Source organism: Carcharodon carcharias (assembly GCF_017639515.1).
Source record: "Carcharodon carcharias isolate sCarCar2 chromosome 27 unlocalized genomic scaffold, sCarCar2.pri SUPER_27_unloc_1, whole genome shotgun sequence".
Taxonomy (NCBI): domain Eukaryota; kingdom Metazoa; phylum Chordata; class Chondrichthyes; order Lamniformes; family Lamnidae; genus Carcharodon; species Carcharodon carcharias.
The window spans coordinates 1,957,236-1,984,067 of NW_024470624.1; the positions used below are offsets into that span (position 1 = coordinate 1,957,236).

The following is a 26,832-nucleotide window of genomic DNA, read 5'->3' on the forward strand; positions in this document are numbered from 1 at the left end:
ATGACCTGGAACTCGCTGTCTATGAGAGGGAAGGAAGCAGAGATGATTAACAATTTAAAAAGGCAATTGGATGGACACTTGAAAGAATATGGACTAGATGGGCTGAATGGTCTCCTGTGAGTTCTCATGACTCCATGATTCAAAGAGAGAAATTTCAGCTGCTCCAGTCTCTCCAACTTACTGAAGTCACTCATCCCTGGTGTCATTCTTCGTCAATCTCCTCTGCTCCCTCTCTAAGAACTTCACATCTTTCCAAAAGTGTGGGGCCCAGATATTGAGTTCCATTCTAGAGGGATAGAATTGAAAAGCAGGGAGGTTATGTTCAACTTGTTTCGAACCATGGTTAGACTACACTGGGAGGACTGTCAACATTTGTGATCTCCATTGAGAAAAAGGAAATAGAGGCATTGGAGAAGGGGCAACAGAGATTGACAGGAATAATATCAGAACTGAGAGCATTTAACCCTCAGGAAAGGCTGGGGCTGTTTTTCTCTAAAAAAGAGAAGACTGAAGGGTGACCTGATGGAAGTCTTTCAGATGATGATGGGGTTCAATAATCCAATTGGGATTTCATGAGAAACATCTTTACCCAGTGAGTAGTGAGAATGTGGAACTCGCTACCACAGCGAGTGGTTGAGGTGAATAGCATGAATATATTTAAGGGGAAGCTAGAAACATACATGAGGGAGAAAGGAATAGAAGGATATGCTGATCGGGGGAGATGAAGAGGGGTGGGTGGAGGCTCATGTGGAGCATAAATACCATCATAGACCAATTGAGCTGACTGGCCTGGCCCTGTGCTGTAGACTCAATGGAACAGAGACAAATGTATTTATTTTAGATCTACCTGTAGTGGTAGGAAAAACACTATTTACTGTCCAGGATAAAATAAATGTCCTTCATCAGCTTTTGTGGATCATTTCAGTGGAAATGTGCACTCCCAGGCTCAAAGAGCATCAGCCACTGGAAGCAAAGTCGTGAGACCGGCCAGTCCAGCAGAAAGAAACCCTCTGACTTCACCAACTATCAGAATGAATGTGGTTCAGTCCTGGATGTGATTAACAGCAGCAGTAACAGCAGAATTCAACTCCTGGAATCACTTGTGAACTCGCTGGTGTCTAAGCAGGTGTGAAAACTGAATGAATCCCTTCCCACACTCAGAGCAGGTAAACGGCCTCTCCCCAGTGTGAATTCGTTGGTGTTTCTGCAGGCTTGATAACTGACTGAATCCCTTCCCACACTCTGAACAGATGAATGGCTTCTCCCCAGTGTGAACTCGCTGATGTGTCAGCAGGTTGGATAACTTAACAAATCCCTTCCCACACTCATTGCAGCTGAATGGCCTCTCACCGGTGTGAACTCGTTGGTGTGTCAGCAGGTTAGATGAATGAACAAATCCCTTCCCACACTCAGGGCAGGTGAAAGGCCTTTCTCCGGTGTGGCCTCGCTGGTGCCTCCGCAGGTTGGATGAATCAGTGAATCCCTTCCCACACACGGAGCAGGTGAATGGCCTTTTCCCGGTGTGAACTCGCTGGTGTGTGAACAGGTTCGATGACTGAGTGAAACCTTTCCCACACTCAGGGCAGGTGAACGGCCTCTCCACAGTGTGAACTCGCTGGTGCGTCAGCAGGTGGGATAACTGGGGGAATCCTTTCCCACATACAGAGCAGGTGAATGGCCTCTCCCTGGTGTGAACTCGCTGGTGTGTCAGCAGGTTGGATGAATTACTGAATCCCTTCCCACACTCAGAGCAGGTGAACGGCCTCTCCCCAGTGTGAACTCGCTGGTGTATCAGAAGATCAGATGAATTAGTGAACCCCTTCCCACACGCGGAGCAGATGAATGGCCTCTCGCCAGTGTGACTGCGTCGATGAATTTCCAGCTGAGATGGAGTACAGAATCCCTTCCCACAGTCCCCACATTTCCAGGGTTTCCCCATGACATGGGCAATCTGTGCCTCTTGAGGTTTGATAATCAGTTAAAGTCATGTGCATACACGGCAGAGGTGTACGGTTTCTCCCCGTTGTGAATGGTGTGATGTTTTTTTCAGCCTGTGTAACTGGCTAAAGCTCTTTCCACGGTCAGTGCACCGGAAACACTCTCACTTGGGTGTGTGTGTGTGTGTGTGTGTGTGTGTTGGTGCTTTTCCAGTCACACTGATGTTTAAAATCTTCTGAAGCAGACAGAGCAGACAAACATTTCTCCTTCTAGCTTCAAAGGTCAATGATATTCAGGTCCTGATGAATCAAGTGACTCTCAAATCTTGATGTGTAGTTTGGTTTGAGATTTCAGTCTGCTAAACCTCCCTTTCCAATATCCTGTGAAATAATTTTACAAAAGTCATCACTGTCAGTACAGGATTTAAATTCAGAACAGACTATTCTAATTTCTGTGGAACATTCTTTCTTGTCATTCTCCAAATGCTGTAAATCTCCATCCCACACACTGTTCCTCCATTCTCATTCTGCTGTACCTAATAGACACCCAATAGTACTGCACTATAAATGTGTATAGTACACAGTACTCTATTACATGGTCACAGATACCTGGGGATGTGAGGATGAACTTTATTTTGACAGCCAGTGGTGATGAACTGGAATTCACTGCCCACGAGGGTGGTGGAAGCAGAGGAGGTCATTGATTTCAAAATGAAATTGGATGGGCACTTGAAGGAAATACACTTTCAGGGGAATGGGGATATAGAGGGGGAATGGGACTGACTAGATTGCTCTGCAGAGAGTCAACATTGATGGACTTTTTCTGTGCTATAATGAGTCTATGACTGAAAATGTATAACGAAGCTACAGGACTATATTACAAGACTGGAAATAATGTTTTTTTTTCATTACAGAGCCATAAATATTATATTTAATATTTACCATATGACAACACTAGACATATCTCTGACCGATATTAATTTACTACAGAGATAAAAACAAAAAACTGTGGATGCTGGAAATCCAAAACAAAAGCCCAACGCAAACTGGAGGAACAGCACCTAGGCACTTTACAGCCTTCTGGACTGAATATTGAATTCAACAACTTTACATCTTGAACTCCCCCTTTCTGTTTCTTCCCCCTTCCTTTTGTTTTTTCCAATAATTTATATAGATTTTTCTTTTCCCTCCTATTTCCATTATTTTTAAATCTTTTATGACCCGCTAGTCTTTCCACCCCACCCTCACCAGAGCTGTACCTTGAGTGCCCTACCATCCATTCTTAATTAGTATATTCGTTTAGATAATATCACTACCTTCAACACGTGTTCTTTTGTTCTTTTGTCTGTGACATCTTTTGATTACCTGCACCTATCACTGCTTGCTTGTCCCTATAACCACACCAACACCCCCCCAAACTTCTCTCCCCCGCCCCGACCTTAATCCAGCTTATATTTCACCCCTCTCCTTATATTCGCTTAGTTACGTGGAAGGGTCATGAGGACTCGAAACATCAACTCTTTTCTTCTCCGCCGATGCTGCCAGTCCTGCTGAGTTTTTCCAGGTAATTCTATTGATATTAATTTTACTGTCCCCTAAATGTCAGCCATCTCCTGGGGAAATCAGCCCTTTAATGTAACATTAGGAAAGAGACCATCCTTTTAGCCAGACAAATAAATGTGTCAAGCTGAGGGAGCAAAGGATCTCAATGTCTTTAAGAGAGAGAGAGAGACCTGGGCCAACCTTTCCAGAGTCTGCACCCTCCCTGGATTCACTTCCTTCCCCTTCAGTTCCTGCAAGTCAACAATTTTTCCCCCAGAATGAGAAAATAAATGTAAAGGGGGAGAAAAGAAAGTGTTTTACTCACAGATATTGGACACAGGAGGAAGTTTTAGTCTGTGTGAAACTCAATCTTCATTCACACAAAGCCCGCGCTCTGATTGGCTGGAGGACCAGAGTCCTTCCGGTCCTCCAATCCTTCCCATTGGTCAATCCTGAAGACAATGGGGCACCGGAAGCCCTCACGGCGCGGGAGATCCTTTGACCCTCATGGCGGAATGAGCGCTTCGCCAATGGGAAAAGTCATTCCCCGCACATGCGTAGCTGTTATTTCTCTCGGACATGCGCAGTCCCGGGCCGCCCGGTTGTGCGGCGGATAGATCGGTTTCCCCAGCGCCGGCAATTCTGGGAGCTGCGGCCGCCATTACTCACCCGGAGCCCAGTCTCCAAATCCCTGGGACTAGGATGGAAACTGGGGGTGGCAGGCACAGTGATCCCGCTCTGACACCAAGTACATGGGGGTAGTCACTGGATTTGCTTGTGACACCCCTTTTGTTAACTTCAGGCATAACCTTTACGAATAAAATAAGAAACTAAAAGTTCTGGAGATACACAGCAGGCCTGGCTACAGCTGAGGAGAGGGAACAGACTTAACGTTTTTAGTCCAATATGCCTCTTCTTCAGTATGTTTTAAGTGTCATATTGGCGAAGGCAATAGTTGAATGTGAAACTGAACCCCAGAGTCAGCACCTTCTGGGGAGAATTGGGGTAAAACAGGAGGACAGTCGGGTGAATTGGGGTTAAATCAATAGGGAGGAGGGAATGTGTGGAGGACATAGATTAATCATTTGAGACGAAGAAGGATATTCTATGACAACTGAATCAACATTTCTGGATTTCTACCCTTTACTTACAGTGATTTATTTTCTAATCTCCTTTAAGAGAGGATTAGTCAGGAGGATTTGTATCCAGAAAACAGACACCAAAAACATCCCAAGATCTGATTGACTCACTGGGTTCATCAGGACCAGAATATCATTGGCCTTTAATATGGATGGAGAAATGTTTAACAGTTCTGTCTAAGATAAAGGTTTCAGTTATCAGTGTGAGGCACAACTGATCATCCAATCTGGGGATGGGCAACTGTAACCAGACTGGGGATGAACTAGATAAAAATGACAGTTGGGGGGATTTTGAAAAAGCAACCAAACAGGAAACTCAATCCTACACTCACAGTGGGAGAGGCCATTCACCAACTCTGTGTGTGGGCAAGGATTCACTTGCCCTTCCCCCTGTTCAGACACCAGCACGGTAACACTGTGGAGAGGCCTTTTGGTGGCTGCTGGTGTGGCAAGAGGTTCAGAAGTTTCTCAAACCTGCTGCAACTCCAGTGACATCACACAGGGGGCAGGCCATTCATCTGCTCCTTATAAGGGAAGGGGTTCACTCAGTCCACCAACCTGTTGCAATATAAACAGCTTCAGATTGCGGAGAGGCTGTTTAAATGCTCTATGCATGGGAAGGAATTCACTTGCTCATCTCATCTCCTGGCACACCAGCGAGTTCATGTTTGACTGCAGGTGTTCGATTCTGCTGTTATTGCTGCTGCTCATCACATCCAAGACTGAACCATGTTCATTCTGACAGTTGGGGTTTGTTTCTGCTGATATTAATAATCTCTGTAACTGAGCTGGAGTTCAATATTCTTGGTAAATGTTAAATAGATCAGCTTTATTTTTGGCACGCAATTTCTCAATCCTTGATGCCACTGAGAGAAGAAAAATCGATTCCCTCCCTTAACTTCTCTCCTTTGAGGAGAGAGAAGTGGAGGGGTTAAGGGAGGGAATTCCAGAGCTTAGGAACTTGGCAGCTGAAGACTGAAAGAGTGTCAGCCCTGGACTGTGGGAGACTCGAGTCTCTGGAGTGGGGACTTGAACCCATGACCTTCAAACTCAGAGGCGAGAGGATGAGACTGACTGAGCCCTGGTGTTCAGGGAAGTGATGTAAAGTCTTAGTTGCCTCATCCTTTCTCTGTCCTTTCCCTTATTCCAGGATCAGTAGATCGAGCTGAGAAACAAGAGAACAATTAAAAGGGGCAAGGAGAAAGTTAAGAGAATAAACTTCTTCACCCAGAGAGTGGTGAGAATGTGGAACTCGCTGCCACACAGAAGATTGAGATAAATAACATAGATCCATTTATGGGAATCTGGATATGTTCAGGAGGAAGAATGATGGTTCACAACCCTCCTGTCTGTGGGAACACTTTCTCTGTATTTACTCAATGACACAGCAGTGAGTTCACACTTTTAAGTTTTCAGTTGCCTTCCTCAAAGTTTTTGCCTTGGGAGTATATCCTCTGTCTAGTGGCCTGTAATCGAAGTTAAAGAACCCAACCACCCACCATCTATTTACAATGGGGAATGGGGGGTGGGCAATTGCAGTCATTGATTCAAGTAACATCGCTGGATGGTCCTAGTATTCAAGGGAGCACTCTGCTGTCCACTCAGTGGAGCTGTCTGAAGTGGCCTCAAACCTAACCCTCTGCCTGACAGGCAGACACACTCCCAATGTGAGATTAATCACCTTCTTGGAGAAATGCATCCTGCTGAAGGTCAACCTATTCGGTCATCCAGTATTTGGAGACCATAGTCTAGCTTTCATTGACCGGAGGTTTCAGAAGTGGGGCTCAAGTCCCTCACCTTGCGATTCAGAGATGGGAATGCTACCATGAAGCCAATTTTTAGGCATAGGAACTAGCAAATGGCTTCAATATGATGCATATGAAAGGGCAGTTAGGACAGATCTGGTCTCAGCACAGATACCGTTCCTCTCATTGAGAGCTGGACTGACCAAAAAATCATTTCAATTCCTTTAGATGGCTTCTCTATCAAAAAAGTGTTAAGGAAGAGATTGTCTCTCATTAATAATTGATCAACCCCCTCTCACCAATGCAGAGCTCAAGTCAGAATTTCTATTCCATCATTGTGCAATACTTGCTATTGTTCTTTTATCAAGTTGAATTATTGAGACATTATGTGATAGAAGAATTCTGTAATTAGGTTGCAGTTTGAAAACATTTCAGCTTCTTATATTTTAAACAAGAGGTAATAAGAGACTGGAGAATAGAGAAACAAAGAGAAAAGCTAAGAGCGAAGCACATTGTGTATAGAAGCTGAAGGGTTAGGAAGAGGGAGAGAGACAGAGAGAGAGAGAGAGATAGAACAAGATTTATGATGGTCAAACACCAAAAAAGACATTAGTTAGTGAGGCTAGAAGTCATGGATTGTCCATGTTAGTGGATGAATGCTTCTTAGCACATGGGTTATTGGATGAACATAAATCACATAGATATGTTATTCCAGTGCAATACGTGTTCTTTTTGATGGACTGGCCGGTCTCACAACTTTGCTTCCAATGGTCTGATGCTCTGAGCCTCATTGCAAAAATATTTTTTTCATATTTCATATGGATCATAAAATCAAAGAGTGGTTTAAAGGTGAAAAGTAGTTAGCTTGTATTTCTGTCTGGAACCTCTCAAAGCATGCCACATTACCATGGAGGTAGGCTGTGGGGGTCAGATAGTTCTTTAGTTTAACTTACCTGGGTGGTTCTCATGGAAAGCAGTTAAAGATTTGGGCTTGTGAAGGTTACACGTCACTTGATTTCATGTGAGGGGAAAAGAAACTGGAAGATTTGCCCAGTTTGAAGATAGAGGAAGATATTTCCACTGGTCTCCACAGTGAAAGACAGTTAGCCTTGTGGCGAAAAGAAATCAGCTTGAACAGTCAGCTTGGAAAGAGCTGTCAAGAAACTGTGGGAGTCGACTGGGAAAAAGCAGTTGGTCTGTCCAATGTCAGTGCAACAAGGCAGTGGAATCCTCACAGAGAGAAAGAGCTTTGGAAGTGTGAGTCCCAGACTGGGAAACTGGGGACAAATCAAAGTAAATTCCAGAGGGTTATGGCATACCGTTTGCCGACTGACCCTCTGGGACTGATGTGAGGAGGATGAATAAGGCCCCAGGCTCCCACCCAGCTGAGTGATCACCGTGAGGAGAAGGAACCCTGGCTTTTCCTCCTGTGGCACTGAGGCCAGGCCTGGTGCCCCTCCCCCCACCCGGGCAGATACCAGGGACCTGACATTGATCCTTGGGGTCTAAAAAAATCAGAAGCATTTTCAAAACAAATGCTGCTGCTCCTTTAAATTGATATATTTGTCACAAAGAAAAGCCCAGTAAAAATCTCGTCTTATAATTTAGTGCAATGGCTACATTATATATTACGTCATATATACAGTCCATGTCATCTCTGTAGAGCAATCCAATCAGTCCCATTCCCCCTCTATATCCCCATTCCCCTGCAAGTTTATTTCCTTCAATTGTCCATCCAGTTTCATTTTGAAATCATTCATCATCTCCGCTTCCACCACACTCACAGGCAGCGAGTTCCTGGTCATGACCACTCACTGCACATCCTCCCAAATCTCTAACTATGCAATGAAGACATGTATATTATACATACACTGAAGTAAAAATGTGTGTATGTATTGTTATGATCCTTGATCAGACCCCCAAGCTTTTGGGAAGATCCAGTTAGGGACCAATAACCTTTTGTTAAAGTTAACAAAGTTTGAGATTCAAGACCTTGACCAGAGAATAACGCCCCAAGATTCCACAGGTTTTGAACAAAAAATAAAGTTTACTGTACAAATTCAGAAAGATAAAACTATTTACATTGTCTTTTAAATGTTCTAACATTCAGGATTAATGTGAAGTACATGTGAATGAACAGACAAACTGTGGTCGAACACACCACACGACAAAATAAATGGCAGGTGTGACCAAGACAGAGTCCATAGGTTTCCCAACAACCCACCCAGATGTCAGTAACACTGTGAGTCAGCCAACATCACTGAAACTCTATCTCTCTCAAGAGGGATTTCAGTCCTCATCTTCAAAGATCTAATTTTGAAATTCTTCCCGGCCCTGTGCTGTTGACTCAATAGAACAGAGACAACAGTATTCATTTTAGATCTAACTTTAGGGGCAGATAAAACAGTATTTATTGTCCAGGATAAAACAAATGTACTTCATCAGCTTTTGTGGATTGTTTCAGTGGAAAATGCACTCCCAGGCTTAATCAGCATCAGCCACTGGAAGCAAAGTCGTGAGACCGGCCAGTCCAGCAGAAAGAAACCCTCCGACCCTCTCAGTTCACCAAGTTTTAGAATGAACATGGTTCAGTCCTGGATGTGATTAACAGCAGCAATAACAGCAGAATCTAACCCCGGCAATCACTTGTGAACTCACTGGTGTCTCGACAGGTGTGGTGACCGAGTGAATCCCTTCCCATACCCAGAGCAGGTGAATGGCTTCCCTCCAGTGTGAACTCTCTGATGCCTCAGCAGGTTGGAAGACCGAGTGAATCCCTTCCCACACTCGGAGCAGGTGAATGGCTTCTCTCCAGTGTGAACTCTCTGATGTCTCAGAAGGTTGGATGACTGAGTGAATCCCTTCCCACACACAGAGCAGGTGAACGGCCTCTCCCCAGTGTGAATTCGCTGGTGTGTCAGCAGGGCGGATGAGTGAGTGAATCCCTTCCCACACACACTGCAGATGGACGGCTTCTCCCCAGTGTGAATTCGCTGGTGCTTCAGCAGTTTGGATGAATCACTGAATCCCTTCCCACACTCAGAGCAGGTGAAAGGCCTCTTCCCAGTGTGAACTTTATGGTGCGTCTGCAAGCTGGCTGACTGAGTGAATGCCTTGCCACACACAGAGCAGATGAATGGCCTCTCCCCAGTGTGAACTCGCTGGTGTGAGAGCAGGGCGGATGAATCACTGAATCGCTTTCCACACTCGGAGCAGGTGAACGGCCTCTCCCCAGTGTGAATTCGCTGGTGTGTCAGCAGGGCGGATGAGTGAGTGAATCCCTTCCCACACTCGGAGCAGGTGAATGGTCTCTCTCCGGTGTGACTGCGTCGATGAGTTTCAAGTGCGGATGGGAAAAGAAACCCCTTCCCACAGTCCCCACATTTCCATGGTTTTTCCATAGTGTGTGTGTCCTTGCGTCTCTCCATGTTCAGTGATCAGCTGAAGACTTGTCCTCACACAGGTCATGTATAATGTCTCTCTCCACTGTGAATGGTGTGATTTTTTTTTCAGTCTGTGTAACTGGTTAAAACTCTTTGCACAGTCACTGCACTGGAACAATCTCACTCGGGTATGTGTGTCTCGGTGATTTTTCCAGTCACACTGATGTTTAAAATCTTTTGAAGCAGACAGAACAGACAAACGTTTCTCTTTGTAGATTCAAAGGCCAATGATATTCAGGTCCCAATGAAATGAGTGACTCTGTCAGATCTTGACATGATGTTTGGTTTGAGATTTGCCTGCAAATCCTCCCCTTCTAATATCCTGTAAAAGGAGTTTACAACAGACATCACTCTCAGTACAGGGGAGAAATTCAGAACAGACAATTCTAGTTTCTATGGAACCTTCTTTCCTCTCACATTCCCCAAAAGCTGTAAATCTCTGTCCCACATCACGGCCCCCCACTTCCATTCTCATTCTGCTGTACCTAATATACACTCTCCCAATTCTCCTGAAGATGCCGATTCCTGCTGGTTGGCAGATCCATGGTCAATGCTTCATGTCCTGGACTCAGAGATTGTAAGAAATAGGAGCAGAAGTAGGCCATTTGGCCCATCAAGCTTGTTCTGCCAGTCAATAAGATCATGGCTGATGTGGCCTTAACTCCACCTTCCTGTCTGCCCTCCATAACTGTTGGCTCCCTTGTCGGTCAAAAATCCTTTTCACTGAACCTTGAACATATTCAATGACCCTGCCTCCACTGCCCTCTGGGGAAAATAATTCCAAAGACGAACAACATTCTGAGAGAAGAAATTGCTTTGTCTTAAAAGGGAGACCCCTTATTTTTAAACTGTGTCCCCCTAGTTCTAGATTCCCCCACAACAGGAAACATCCTCCCAGTCAAAACCACCTTAGAATTCTACTTGTTTCTGGAAGATCATTCCTCGTTCTTCTAAACTACAAAGAGTTAAGCCTCAAACTGCTTAGTATTTCCTCATAAGACAACCCTTCATCACAGGAATCAGCCTAATGAACCTTCTATGAACTGCTGCCAGTGCCAGTATATCGCTCCTTAAAGAAGGAGCCCCAGACTGTGCAGAATACTCAAGTTGTGGTCTCACCTATGCCCTGTGCAGCTATTGCAAGACTTCCTGACAAGTTCGTTTTCCCTGCAGCGGACCGGGCTCTGTATCTGGATACATGCAGCTTCTGGAAAGCTTAAGTGAGCCACACTGTGAGTCTGACTGATAATCTGAAATTGGGCCTGGTCCTCTGATGGGAAAAGGAATTTGTCCAGGCACTGTGCCTTTTCAATTAAACAAAGCTAAGGGGGACACTGCTCCTTGGTGCACTCCCCATGCCACGTCTCGACCAGTCACAGTCAACTTGGACTTTTTGAATTAAATGAAAAGCTTTGGCATAACTGTACCCTGGGGCATTCTGCATGGCAACACATTGAGCAATCAGAGAACACTAGCCAACCAGTCAGCACCCTTTTTCCTGATGCAGCATAAAATGTTCTTCCCTTTGAAATTTGGTATTCTTGTGACGTCGTGATGAGTGCAAGACAAAAAGTTTCAACGTGTTTCTTTTTCAGCAAGACTCAAGTTCAGTACCAACAAGTGACGATTTAGATCACTGTACTGTCCTGTTAAATACTGGCCATCTCCTGGGGAAATCAGCCCTTTAATTGTGAACATTAGGAAAGAGACCATCCTTTTAGCCAGACAAATAAATGTGTCAAGTTGAGGGAGCAAAGGATGTCAATGTCTTTAAGAGAGAGAGAGAGAGACCTGGGCCAACCTTTTCAGAGTCTGCACCCTCCCTGGATTCACTTCCTTTCCCTTCAGTTCCTGCAAGTCAACAACTTCCCCCCAGAATGAGAAAAGAAATGGAAAGGGGGAGAAAAGAAAGTGTTTTACTCACAGATGTTGGACACAGGAGGAAGTTTTAGTCTGTGTGAAACTCAATCTTCATTCACACAAAGCCCGCGCTCTGATTGGCTGGAGGACCAGAGTCCTTCCGGTCCTCCAATCCTTTCCATTGGTCGATCCTGAAGACAATGGGGCACCGGAAGCCTACGCGGCGCGGGAGATCCTTTGACCCTCATGGCGGAATGAGCGCTTCGCCAATGGGAAAAGCCATTCCCCGCACATGCGCAGCTGCCCCTCTACCTTGGACATGCGCAGTCTCGGGCCGCCCACCCACGCGGCGGTTAAGCGGTTTCCCTAGCGCGGGGGATTGTGGGAGTTCCGGCCGCCATTACTCATGCGGAGCCCAGTCTCCAAACACCTGGGACTGGGATGGAAAGTGGGGGTGGGGGGCGCAGTGACCCCACCCTGACACAAAGTACATATAGGTAGTCACTGGATTTGATTGTGACGTCCCCTTCAGGGGGGGAGAATTAGGGAAAAATCAGGAGGATCGTAGGATTAATTAGGGTTGCAATCAATAGTCTGGAGAGTGTGTGTGGGGGACGGAGATTTATAGGTTCAGAAGGAGGAGGATTCTCTCTCACATAATCTATGATTTCTAACATGATGAGTTCTGAATTTCAATCCTGTGCAGACAGTTTTAACTTGATGAGGTAAAGCTTGTTGCCTCACTTCATAATCTTAAAGTCCTCGATCAAGTCAGTCCTCAGCCTTCCCTTTTCAAGGGAAGTAAAGCCCCAGTCTGTTCAATCTTTACTGTAACTTAAACACCCTCAGTTCTGCATTGTCCTTGTGAATCTTTCCTGCACACTCTCAAGTTCCCCTCTGTCCTTATTATAATGATGGAGACCCAGAACTGTTCACCATATTCCAAGTCTGGTCCAACCAAGGATCGATACAAGTTTAACATGTCTTCTCTGCTTTTCAATGATATTTCTCGAGAAATAAACCCCATTATTAGGCTTTGGAAAGGGTGCAGGGATTTAGTATGGTGACAGTAATGAGGAACCTCAGTTATGTGAACACACTGGAGAGGCCGGGGTTGTTCTGCAGAGAGTATGTGATAGAGGTGTTGAAGATCATGAATGGTTTCCATCAAGTAAATAAAGAGAAACTGTTTCCATTGACAAAAGGGTTGCTAACCAGAGGACAGATTGAAGGAGATTGACATAAAAGCCAGAGGGGAAATGAGGAAGATAAATCTCAACACAATGAGCTGCTGTGATCTGGAATGCCTTGACTGAAAGGCTGGTGGAAGCAGATTCAACAAAGGGAATTGGACAAATACTGGAAGAGGACTAGTTTGCAGGGCTCAGGGCGAAAGGGGAGGATAGTGTGACTAAAAGAGCAATGATAGACATGATAGACCGAATGGCCTCAATGTCAACAAAGGATATTGGATAAATACTGGAAGGGGACTAAGTTTGACAGTAAGTTTCCCTTTCAAACCTTGTATTGTCTGTAGTGTAATTGGGGGCTCAGTGAGTCACACACTCACTTCTGAGTCAGAAGGTTGTTGGTTCAAGTCCCTGTCCAGGGACCTGAGGGGAAAAATCACAACCAACATTCCCAAGTGCCAGCATGGAGTGAGTGCTGCACTGTCAGATCTGCTGTCTTTTGGATGAGATGATAACCCAAGGGCCCCATTTGCCATCTCGGGTGGAGTTATAAGTTCCCATCACCACTATTTCGAAGAAGAGAGATACCCCCGATGTTCTAGCCAATACTTATCAATCAACATCAATAAAAACATATCATCTGTTCATTCTCACATTGCAGTTTGTGGGATCTTGCTGTGTGTAAATTGGCTGCAGCCTTTCCCACATTAGAACAGTGACTACACTTCAAAAGTACTTTATTGTCTGTGAAGCACTTTGGGATGTCATGTGGTTAGGAAAGGCACTATAGAAATGCAAGTTTTTCAATTTAAGATTTATATCATCTTGTTATCTGTAACTTAATTGAATTCAGCCACCCCCAACTTGCCATTTAGTAAATTCACTTTGGTTCGGAAAAGACTTTAACCAATTAATGCAAAGGCAGAATTCTCTGGATAGTAAATTTAAAAGTTTATTAAAAGAAAAATGTTTACTTAACAATTTTTAAGACAATGACTTTTACAACTTCATGTGGGTGATCAGTCTGTAGAAGCGTAACCCTCTCTGGCTCCTTCTTTGACAGTAATTCTTGTTGAATTCGCCCTCGGGAGTCTGGCTCCTTCTCTGACAGTAATTTCCTTGGAACTCGGCCTCGGGAGTCTTCAGTACTTGGCGAGCAAGGGAGACCTTCAGAACCTCTACTTTTATCCCCAAAGTGACCATTACCTCACGTCAGAGTTGGGCCTTTTCTAACATGACAATTGGTCAGTTTGGTGACCAGGTTAATTTAATTGAATCCCCAATTATTTATGCCACCTTCCCTCATTATCTTAGACAGGAACACAATAGAACTGTTTCATACTATCTTTATCTGATTCTATACCATCCCTTATTTTGAGGCAAAGCAGAGCTTGAAGGTGTCTCTAGCCTGTACATTTATCATCATTGCACATTCTTTATATACACAGCAATTAAGGTTTTACATTTTTACAGCAAATAAAACTCACTCTTTTACAACTTCTAATTCATTATTAATTCATTAACTGTAACTCAATTAAGGCTCACTACTTATTCAATCATCTGCTGCTGACTGGCAGTTAATTAAAACAGTAATTGCTGAAAAAGGGAGATGTCGCAGTTTTTCATCTTGCACTCAACAGGACATTCACAAGAATACCAAATGTAAAGGGAACAACAATTTATACTTCATAAGAAGAGAGTGCTGATTGGTTGGAAAGTGGACACTGACTGGTAGAAGCTTTGCCATGTAGAATGCAGTAGCTAACTGATGACTGACAGTTAACCACCAAGCTTTGTTTAAATTCAAACCAGGCATGTTGACTCTGATTGGTCGAGGCATTCACCTGGGGAAGGAACCAGAGCACAGCTGTCATCTGTTTTCTTCAGTTGAAACAGGCGAAAGTGTGTCCATGTTCTGCCTGCAAACAGCAGGGCCCTGTGTATTAATATATGTCACTTCCAGTACATGTGAGTGTGTCACACTGCGAGCCCAACTGACAATCTTAAACTGGTTGTCAGCACAAATCTCAGAACATTCAGGATTTTTTAGCAAATGTTGTCCAATTGTGGAATCACATCTAATGTTGGTCACTGCGTCTTGAGTTTTGTAAAATCCAGTATAATTGAATTTCATTATTTAATAATTATCTGTTTCATCACTGGGCTTTTAATACAAGATCAATATATTGTTAATGAAGAAAAGTTACCTGTGAAACAGCTGCAGGAAGTCTTATTTTAGAGTTAAAATGGTTTCCTTGACCTTGTTACTTTTAACAGTGAATATAGTATGAAAGTGATTTAATTTTTAAATTAAATGTGATTACCCATCCCTACCTCCAGTTTCCTACATTACAACAGTGACCACACTTCAAAAGTACTTCATCGGCTGTAAAACGCTTTAGGAGATCATGAAAGGTGCTATAGGAATGCAATTTTTTTCCAATTGTCCACAAATTTGGATATATTACACTTGTTCCCAATTCAACATCGTTAATAAAGATGGAGTCTTAAGTTTGTGGAATAACCATGTCTTTCACATCATTTCAAATGCTCTGGTAAAATCCAAACACACTGTATCCTGACCATGGTCTAACTCATGGTTCGAAACAAGCTGAACATAACCTCCCTGCTTTTCAATTCTATCCCACTAGAATGAAACCCTATATCTGGGCCCCACACTTTAGGAAAGATGTGAAGTTCTTAGAGAGGGTGCAGAGGAGATTTACGAGAATGGCACCAGGAATGAAGGATTTCAGTCAGTTGGAGAGATTGGAGCAGCTGAAATTTCTCTCTTTCGGCCAAAGAGTCATTCGGGAGAGGAGGCCATTCGGCCCATCAAATTAATGCCCACTCTCTGTAGAACAAACCAGTCAGTCCCAGTGCTCCCTTCTATCCCCATAGCCCTGCAAGTCTATTTCCCTCAATTCTATTTTGTAATCGTTTATTGCCTTTCCATCCACCACCCTCATAGGCAGTGAGTTCCAGGTCATTACTGTTCGCTGTGTAAAAATATTCTTCCTCATATCCCCCTGCATCTCTTGACCAAAACCTTAAATCTGTGTCCCCTTGTCCTTGCGCCATCAGTGAATGGGAACAGCTTTTCTCTATCCGCCTTATCTAAACCAGTCATAATCTTGTGCACCTCTATCAAATCTCCCCTCAACCTCCTTTGCTCGAAGGAGAACAATCCCAGCTTCTCCAACCTAACCTTGTCACTAAAGAGCAGAAAAGTATACATCTATAAATAAATATATATAAAGAGTGATGTGACTGCTGACGAGAGTGTTTGTTTGAACTGTTGGCACGAGTGTGAGATTTGGAATTTGAATCTTTCCTGAATGTTCTGGAACATTTCTTTGGAGCCTGGACTTTTCTGGAATCATCCGAGACTGCTGTTCGTCATCAGCCAGTCAGTAAGAACTTGAATCTTTTACCGTCAGATAAAAAGAAACAAAAACACATCTTCCACATTGAGACTTTTAATCACTTAAGTGTTTTGTTTTGCTCACTGCAGTTGAGAGTTGGAATTTTGTGGACTTTTTCCCTGACGAAGCAATAGAAATTGACAGAGAAATAGAAATTGTGAAACGTGTTGGGAATATAACCTCAGAAGGGGTAAATAAGCCCCAGTGAATTATCCTCAGTAGAGGAAACTTGAATCCAAGGAATTTCTCAACCGTCATATCATCAGCCACATTTTTAGTTAATTTTGTAACATTACACAAACACCCTCAGGAAAGGAGCAGTTTTTGAAACACAGAAGGTCACCCTCAGCAAAGGAGACCAAAAAGACGGTTGCTATTTTATTTGATTCCATAACGAAGACAACAGATCCTCGAAAAGGGAAGAATTGTTGATCTGGCAAGATCATCCTGACTGGAAAAAGCATCCTCAGAAAAGGAGCAAATTCTGAAACACAAGGATCGTCCTCAACAGAAGAAACCTACAGCCTCGAATGACACCCTAAACCATATTGGGGCAGCTCAGTCCCATCGGAGAAAAGAATTTTATCACACAAAAAGCCGGCCTCAATGGAAAAGCTAACAAACTCTAGCAGCAGGTTGGAACGATTTTAAGGGTGGGTCCCATTTTAATTGGTTTCTTAGTATACAAATATGTACAAAATAGTTTGGTCAAAAACTTTTCTCAATTTATCAAGATTATTTCCGTTTTTGTCTCCTTTTGTTCTCTATCCTTTTTTAAAAAACATAATTAAAACCAGACTAACACACGTCCTGATTTCCCTACTATAACCTCCTCATCAATTTCCTGGACAGGCCTCGAAGGCAAGGCAAACTCTACAATGGGGATGAATTCCATCTCCAATCCCACTGACCCTCACTGACCCAAAAGGGAATTTTGCAACATCAGTAAGACTAATATATAAAATGATTCAAACGATCCACCGTTTAATGTGGTTGGAAGAAGAAGATGGTGCCCCGAAGGGAATTAGGAGATGAGCAGAACAATTAACATGATCAATAAAACCTGCCAACCTCACAGAGGAAACCACAAAAAAACGGGCAACAAATTGAGAAAATTGGGCTGGCGAAACGAGACGAATCCTCACTGAACATTCCACAACAAATCGAAAGGAACGAGATAATAAACAGAAGGAAACCATTCAAACTAATAGAGTTTGAGGAAGCTGTTTCAAAGGCATCGAACTGGGATAAAAAGAACCTGAAAGATAAATTTAGCTTTAGAACAATTAATGAAATTTTAAAAACCATCTCTTGCGCCTGCTTTTGGAAAGTGAGGTGTCCTGTTGTGATGGGTCAGGGTGAGGCGCTGTCCCAGAGCGCGAATGGCCGAAGCACACTTCCAACCACACCACCAGTGAACAGCTGGAAGACGGACCTGGAACCCCAGAGCCTGAGTTGCCAAGGTCTCAGCACTCAATGGGTCAGGCTTCATCAAAAAGGATTCAAAATAATCCAACAAATCCACCTCAGATAATGATTCTCCAGAGCAGTCCTCGTGACACCGAGACTTTCTCTGTTCTAAGAAAGGAAGTTATGTCCGGACTCAGAAAACAAATCAGAGCCAGAACTGACATCACAAACAGTCCTTCCACAATTGCCTCCGTCAATCTAATGAATGGTTCTGTGATAAAAATGTATTCTGATGATTTAATTACAAAACAACTTCCATTACAAGAACAGGAATTCGAAACAATTAAAAATCAAATCACAAAACATGTAATGGAAGCAGCCAAACCTGAAAATATTAAACCTCCAACAAAATCTCCTCATACCAAAGCCACAAAAAGCCCAACCAATCCATTTCGTATCAAATTTCCAAGGGGACCACCAACCTACCATGAAATAATGGGAAACCATTCGAGACCATCAACCCCAGTGAGACAAAGTAAAATCCAATTCCCATCGGCCCGAGGTCAATTACAGACCCCAACATGTTCCCTAAGGAAGGGAATGCAGCCCAAAACACCGATCAGAGCAATAACCAATAAAAATGAGCCCGATACACGGGCCTCTGGGGGTGGAGACTGGAGTCAGCTACATTTACAGAGAATAACAGACAACATTAAACCATCGGTGACTCGGATGCAAACTGTGGATTCCCCTTTTCTGGAGTTGGGTCCACTCCAGCCACAGGGAGGAGTTCCCTGTGATATTGAAATGAGCATCTTGGCAGCGCCGATGGGACCAGTGAACATAACATATCGAAGAGTATTTGCTGATCCTGAGCCGAGCACCCAAACAGACCCCACAGAACTTACAGAGATTCCCCCACCCACACCCCCCACACATTTTCAACACATGAACAGACCCCACAGAAGTTAGAGATTCCCCATGCACCCCCCACACATTTTCAACACCTGAACAGACAAGTTGGAATTGAGCGAAACCATTAAAGACCCCAATCCAGGCAACAGGTTGGTCCGATGTGGCTCAAGGCTTAGAAGGTAGTGAGACCGATGAAATACAAATACCTTCCCAGAAATATGAATCATCTAACTCACTGACTACAACATCGAAACGGAGACCTAGCCAACAAAGTAAACCAATAAACACAGTCACAAAACACCCCAAATACAAACCAAAAAAATAGAATCTGGATAATAACTCCAGGGAAACCGATACTAATAATAGGGGATTCCAACCTCTACAGGATTCAAAATTGCAGCGGTACAATAACTCAAACTGATTGCTTTCCAGCAGCCAAATGTATACATGTGACAACGATCTTAGATAAACAACACTGCTGCCCAAACATTAAACAAGTAATAATTTCAGTTGGAATAAATAATCAAACTCAAACACCTCTCATCGCAATTAAACAACTTCAAATACTATTAAAATTAGTGAAAAATAAATTTCCAAATGCCCAGACCGGGATCCCTGAAATAAACTACAGTAAAATTCTCCCACAATCACCAAAGGACATAATCATGGAATTAAACCAATATATTAAAGAACAAACATATATCCCAGCAAAACCAAATATATCCTTTGGAGTAGAATCTGACAACATCCATTGGACTCCAAACACAACTAATTCTATTATCAACAGCTGGATGAAGTGTTTAAACCAAAAGGGAATCAAATGCTAGAAAATGAGCCTCTAAATCTAAAGGAAACAATGATGAATATTTCTAAAACATTTAAACCCACGTTAATATAGGAAAAAGTCCGAAACAGAGTCTTAACTTTAGTTCCGGTAGTGAAACAGCATCATATACAAATTCAAACAGACTTAGACACATTTTACAGAAAAATTAAACTTTGAGACTTTTTCGGTGTCTCAATCTCAGACAGGCAACAATTTACACCCAAATCAGACTGAATTCCACTGAAAAATAAAATAAACCCAAAAATATTTCATTTCATCAAAACAACCCAATCAGAAACCAAGACGATTCTCCATTGAAAAGATAAACAAAACCTCACGAGAAGAGAAGAACAAGCACTTGGGTAATTAACATCCCACACAGATATTGTTCTAAAACCAGCGGATAAAGGCAGCAATATTATTATCGTGGATCGACAATAATACCTTTGTGAAGCTTATAGACAATTGAACAGTACAAATTAGTATACCGAATAGACTAAACCCACATATCAAGAAACACAAAAACAGGTTACAGACGTACTAATAAGATTTAAAAATTCCAAATACATGAATCAGAAACAAATGGAGTATCTAAGGGGACAGCACCCATAACCACGAAAAAGTTACAGACTTCCCAAAATACATCAACATCCAGACACATGGACAATAGCAGGCCACATACCTTCAGGTAGACCAATTATTTTGGATTGTGGTAGTGAATCATGCAAAATAGCAGAATATATCAACTCATATTTAAACTCCTGAGTCCACAAATGTCCAAGATACATGTCGTTTTGTAGAAAAACTGAATTCACTAACCATAACCCCAGATAGCATACTATTCACCATGGATATGGACAGTTTATACATAAATATAGAAACTGATTGAGGAATTCTGGCTGTTCAAAATGCCTTCATGAAATATACGCAACTGGATAGACCAGACAAAATTATAATCCAATTATTACATCTAGGACTAACCAGGAATGATTCTGAATTTAACAAAGAATATAATCTTCAAGTTAAAGGGATGGTGATGAGTAAAAAATATTTGCACCATCATACATGAATATATATATGGCAGAATGGGAGGAAACAGTTTTTAAAAAAAAGGTCCCAGGAAACTATTACACTATCATAGGTCTTTAGATGATATGAGGGGGGTTTGGTCCCATAGAATTTGAGGATTTTGTCCACATTCTTAATAATCCTCATCCATCCATAAAGATCCAAGTCACAACCAATAAAGAAAAGATCAATTTCCTCGACACAACAGTATTCAAATAATAGCAGGACCCCGAGATAGACAAACAGCAGCACCTTTGCAAAAAAGGTCCGGAGAGAGATGCAATGGTTTTTGTCAAGGTTCATCCTGAGCAGTGCAGTGACACAGGACTCTGTGTTCTACGGGCTGTTCCCAGGGACACACACCGAGACAAACATCAACTGCAGCTGGAGGATCAGCAACTTGGTGAAAGACGCTCTACGGTCTGCCTGAAACTTGCTGGTCTTCCAGTGCAAAGAGTTGTCCTCGACTGAGTATTGCAGACTGGCACATTCCAAGGTCCAGGACTACGTGCTGAGGGATGCACTAAAGCTTGGGGCAGCCGCTGCAAAGGCTCAATGGGGAAAGGTCACAGTCGAAGACCTTTCAGCCATAGTGCACCAAAGGGCTGGGAATTATATAGACCCCTCGGGCTGTATGACTCACAATGAATGTATGCAGTGAATACTACATGAATCACAATTGTACTGAAGCACCTCAGAATGCAACATGATCTATGTCGATAACGTGAATCCCACTGCATTGTCTGACTGTCTGTAATGTTCATTGATTGTATTGAAACACCTCATGATCTGTGTGGAAAACTGGAATATGATTGCACTTTTTGTGATGGTAATTTTGAAATCTTTTGTAATGTTCTTTCAGATATTTTATGAATAAAGTATGTTTTTCCAAAAAATAGTCAGCATCACCCAGAGGAGAGGGACAGGAGGGTGTGACTGCGAGTGAGGCAGGTATGGGGATCCAAAATTTGGCTTTGGAGGAGCAGTGCCCTTGTCCAATAAGGTATGAGATTCTTGCTCCTGGTGTGGATGAAGGCACAGACTGCAGGAAGGATCGGCAAACTGACCACAGCACCGTGGTACAGAGCGCCATTCAAGTGGGGGGAGAAAAGAGCGATGTAATAGGGGATAGCATAGCGAGGGAAATAGGTACTGTTCTCTGCAGCAAAGACAGAGAATCCCAAAGGCTCTGTTGCCTACTTGGTGCCAAGTTTAAGGACATCTCTTCTGGGCTGGAGAGGAACTTGGAGTGAAAGGGGAAGCATTCAATTGTCGTGGTCCACGTAGGTATCAATGACATAGGTAGGACCAGGAAAGAGGTTCTGCTGAGGGACTACGAGCAGCTCGGGGCTAAAACTTGGCAGATGGAGTTTAATGTAGGTAAGTGTGAGGTCATGCACTTTGGTAGGAAGAATCAAATGGAGAGAGAGACAAGAGCAGCACAGAGGGATCTGGGTGTTCTTGTGCATGAAACACAAAAATTTAGCATGCAGACGCAGCAAGTAATTAAGGAGGCAAACGGAATTTTGGCCTGTGTTGCTGGGGGTTGGAGTTTAAAAATAGGGAAGTCTTGTTACAACTGTACAGGGTGTTGGTGAGGCCGCACCTGGTGTACAGTTTTGGTCCCCATATTTAAGAAGGTATATACTGGCATTGGAGGCAGTTCAAAAGAGGTTCACTGGGCTGATTCCTGGGATGAAGGGGTTGACTCATCAAGAATAGCTAAACAGGTTAGGCCTTCATTTGTTAAGAGTTTAGAAGAATGAAGGGTGATCTTATTGAAACGTACAAGTTTCTGAGAAGATTTGACAGGATAGATGTTGAGAAGATGTTTCTATCAGTGGGGGAATCTCGAACTAGGGGACATGGTTACAGAATAAGGGGACACTCGTTTAAAACTGAGGTGTGAAGGAATTTCTTCTGTCCTAGGGTAGTGAATGTCTGGAATTCCCTACCTCAGAGAGTTGTGGAGGCGAGATCACTGAAAGTATCTAAAGAGGAGGCAGATAGACATTTGAAATATCGGGAAGTTGAGGGCTATGAGGAGCTGGCACGAAAGAGGAGTTGAGGCCTGGGGCAGATCAGCCATGATCTTATCAAATGGTGGGGCAGGCTTGAGGGGCTGAATGGCCTACTCCTGCTCCTATAGCTTATGTTCTTAAACCTAACACCTTTATCATTTTATGTTTTAAACACTCCAGAGAACCTGTCTTCTTTTAACATTTGCCCAGCTGAATTAAATCATCAACACACAGACACACACACAGTCTTCTTCACAAAATAACACAATATTCCCCAAGAATATATACTTTTTAAAAGCTCCATTCCTCACACCGTGGGGACCACTGGAGATTTCCTCCTCTTGCCTAAAGCTGGGCAAATCGTCCAACTTCTTTTCTCCTCACACGAACTGAAGTGAGCTGTGGCCTACGGAAGATTAAATCTGCAACTGTCTTCTGTGAGAAACAACCAGATAAATTAACAAAAGAACCTTCTAACCTGTACAGCCCATCTCCATGGCAAAGTGGCAAGCTTTGGGAAGTTCCAAACAGAAATGCAAACAAAATATCTTTTGCCTTTAAAACACACTTTGATATTATGATCCATATGAAATATGAACCAATATATTCGCAACGAGGTTCAAAAAGCATCAGCCCATTGGAAGCAAACTCGTGAATCCGGCCAATCCAGCAGAAAGAACCCGCCAAACCTCCCACTTCACCCAGTGTCAGGATGAACATGGTTCAGTCCTGGATGTGATGAACAGCAGCAATAACAGCAGAGTCCAATCTCTATCATCACCTGTGTCCTCAATGGTGTCTCAGCAAGTGGGGTGAATGAGTGAATCCCTCCCCACACTCAGAGCAGGTGAACGGCTTCTCCCCAGTATGAGCTCGCTGGTCTTGCAGAAGTTTCAATGAGTGTTTAAACAACTTTCCACACCCGGAGCAGGTGAATGGCCTCTCCCCAGTGTGAACTCGCTGGTGTATCTGCAGGTGGGATAACTGACTGAATTCTTTCTCACACTCAGAGCAGGTGAACGGCCTCTCCCCAGTGTGAAGTCGCTGGTGTGTCCGCAGGTTGGATAAACAAGAGAATCCCTTCCCACAGTCAGAGCAGGTGAATGGCCTCTCCCCGGTGTGAATCCGCTGGTGTGTCTTCAGGTTGGATGAATCACTGAATCCCTTCCCACACATGGAACAGGTGAATGGTCTCTCTTTGGTGTGAACTCGCTGGTGTGTCTTCAAGTTGGATGACCAAGTGAATCTCTTCCCACACTCAGAGCAGGTGAAGGGCCTCTCCTCAGTGTGAACGCGTTGGTGTATCTGAAGGTTCGATAAGCAAGTGAATCCCTTCCCACACTCAGGGCAGGTGAATGGCCTCTCCCCGGTGTGAACTCGTTGGTGTGTCCGCAGATTGGATGCATCACTGAATCCCTTCCCACACACAGAGCAGGTGAACGGCCTCTCCCCAGTGTGAACTCGCTGGTGTGTCTGCAGGCTGGATAACTGAGTAAATCCCTTCCCACACTCAAAACAGACAAACGGCCTCTCCCCAGTGTGAATGCGTCGATGAATCTCCAGCGCAGATGGAGATTTGAATCCCTTCCCACAGTCCCCACATTTCCACAGTTTCTCCATGGTGCATGTGACCTTGTGTTTCTCCAGGTTTGACGATCAGTTGGGGCCTCATCCAAGCACTGAACACATGTCCAGTCTCTCCTCACTGTGAATGGTGTGATGTTTTTTCAGGCTGTGTAACTAATGAAAGCTCTTTCCACACTGGAACCCTCTTACTCAAGTGTGTGTGTCTCAGGCCTTTTCCAATCACACTGATGTTTAAAACCGATGAAATTCAGTTCCCAGGAATCAACTGATTCTGTCAGATCTTGACATGATGGCTGGCTTGAGATTTTTGCCTGCACATCCTCCCTTTCTAATGTCCTGTAAAAGGAGTTTACAAGGGTCATCACTGTCAGTACAGGATAGAAATTCAGAACGGACAATTCTAGTCTCTATGGAATATTCTTTCCTCTCTCATTCCCCAAAAGCTGCAAATCTCCATCCCACACACTCTCCCTCCATTCTGATTCTGCTGATCGACAGGTACATGCTCACTGCTTCTACAGATATATTCAGTGGACTGAAAATGTGTGTAATATACTGGACTGTATAACTTGATGAGAGATACCTCGGGGATGTGAGGGTGAACTTTATTTAGACAGTGATTGTTCCTGATCTGGAACTCTCTGCCTATTACGGTGCTGGAAATAGAGACAATCAATGATTTCAAAATAAAATTGAATGGGCACTTGAAGGAATAAACTTACAGGCGAGCGGAGAGAGAGGGGGAATGGGGTGGACTGGATTGCTCTGCAGAGAGTCAGCATGGACACAAGTTGCCGAATGGACTCCTTCTGTGCTCTAATGACTTGGAATATATAAGGTAGCTATACAGTAATATATTACAGGACTAGAAATAAGAATACATGAAGTTTAAATGACCATAAATAATATATCCAATCAGTGTCATATAACACTAGACATATCTCTGTCCTAATAATAATAATAATAATATCTCTGTCCTATGTTAATTTACTGTCCCCTTAAATGTCAGCCATCTCCTGGGGAAACCACCCCTTTAATTGTGAACATTAGGAAAGAGACCATCCTTTTAGCCAGACAAATAAATGTGTCAAGCTGAGGGAGCAAAGGATGTCAATGTCTTTAAGAGAGAGAGACCTGGGCCAACCTTTCCAGAGTCTGCACCCTCCCTGGATTCACTTCCTTTCTCTTCAGTTCCTGCAAGTCAACAATTTCCCGCCAGGATGAGAAAAGAAATGGAAAGGGGGAGAAAAGAAAGTGTTTTACTCACAGATGTTGGACACAGGAGGAAGTTTTAGTCTGTGTGAAACTCAATCTTCATTCACACAAAGCCCGCGCTCTGACTGGCTGGAGGACCCGAGTCCTTCCGGTCCTCCAAGTCTTCCCACTGGTCAATCTCCGCTGAAGACAATGGGCCAGCGGAAGCCTTCGTGGAAGCGGGAGACTCTGACCCTCATGACGAGAAAAGCGGCTGGCCAATGGAATTCGCAATTCGTAGCACATGCTTCCCCTCCACTTCGGACATGCGCAGTCCCGGGTCTCCAGCTCGCGCGGCGTATAGAGCTGTTTCCCCAGCGCAGTGGATTGTGGGAGCTGCGGCCGCCATTACTCACCCGGAGCCCAGTCTCCAACCTCCTGGGACTGGGATGGAAAGTGCGGGTGGGGGGAGCAGTGACCTCACCCTGACACAAGGTACATGTGGGTAGTCACTGGATTTGATTGTGACGCCCACATAGCAAAAGAGTTTGTTAAATTCATGTGTAAAGATTTAGCCACCTGGGTGACATATTGGGGAGGGCAATAGGTGAGTGTGAAACTGAACCTGAGAGTCAACACCTTTAGGGAAGGAGAATTGGGGAAAAAGCAGGAGGAGGATAGTAGGATGAATTAGAGCTTCAATCAATATGGAGGAATGGAGCATGTGGGGGACAGATATTTATCGTTTGAGAAGAGAAAGGATGTTCTATGACAACTGGAATCGACAGTTCTGGATTTCTAACCTTTGTTTTTGTCGTATGTTTGTAATCTGATTTTACAGTGCATTAGTAGAAAGGATTTTCAGCCCGGAAACGCAAACCAAACATCACGTCAAGACCTGACAGCATCACTCAGCTTATCAGGACCTGACGATCATCAGCCTTTGAATGCAGAACGAGGAATTATTTTTCTATCTACTGAAAAGTTTTCAGCTATCAGTGTGAGGCTTCAATTGGTCATCCAGCTTGGTGATGGACAACTGTAACCCGACAGGGGATGAACTTTGCAAACATGGCAGTTTGAGGGGCTTTGTGAAAGCAATCAAGCTGGAAATTCAACCTTGCAGTCACAGTGGTGAGAAGCCATTCACCTGCCCCGTGTAAGAGAAGGGATTCAATTGCTCATCCACCCTGCTTAGACACTAAATTGTTCACACTGTGGAGAGGCCCTTTGCTCGCTCCCAGTGTGTGAAGAGGTTCAGAGATTCCTCTCAGCTGCTGGGACACCATGAGAGGCCATTGACCTGCTCTGAATGTTGGAAGGCATTAACTCACTCATTGAGCTTGATAACATATCAATGAGCTCACACCGGAGAGAGACCAGTCACCTGATCCAACTCAGAAGGGATTCACTCGGTCAGACAAGCTGCTGGAAAACCAGTGAATTCATACTGGGGAGAGGCATTTAAATGTTCCACGTGTGGGAAGGAATTCAGCGAAACCTCCAGCCTGTTGATACACCAGTAAGTTC

The 26,832-nt window shown here is 43.7% G+C and overlaps 2 protein-coding genes across 2 annotated transcripts in view; one reads left to right on the forward strand and one right to left on the reverse strand.

Moving 5' to 3' along the window:
- LOC121273727 (zinc finger protein 850-like) lies at window positions 1–25,532 on the reverse strand. Its single transcript, XM_041180889.1, has 4 exons — window positions 25,376–25,532; window positions 23,316–24,444; window positions 9,085–9,796; window positions 1–1,847 (listed from the first exon to the last, which is right to left on the reverse strand). Exons 2-4 carry the CDS (start codon window positions 24,139–24,141, stop codon window positions 1,097–1,099), a joined length of 2,289 nt encoding a protein of 762 aa, XP_041036823.1. The 5' UTR covers window positions 24,142–24,444; window positions 25,376–25,532; the 3' UTR covers window positions 1–1,096.
- Window positions 1–26,832, forward strand: part of LOC121273703 (zinc finger protein 229-like) — a 1,112,939-nt gene that overhangs the window by 671,105 nt on the left and 415,002 nt on the right. The gene's annotated exons all lie outside the window — the stretch shown is intronic.

What these genes read in the sequence shown, in the direction of transcription:
- LOC121273727 (XM_041180889.1), bottom strand. Translation starts at nt 24,141, where the DNA reads ATGGAGAAACTGTGGAAATGTGGGGACTGTGGGAAGGGATTCAAATCT. An exon ending in ACCCCACTTGCTGAGACACC is followed by an intron (nt 9,797 to 23,315) that starts ATTGAGGACACA and finishes TCAGCTGATCAC; the next exon opens with TGAACATGGAGAGACGCAAG. An exon ending in AGAGTTCACACTGGAGGGAA is followed by an intron (nt 1,848 to 9,084) that starts GCCATTCACCTG and finishes CACTGGCGAGAG; the next exon opens with GCCATTCATCTGCTCCGCGT.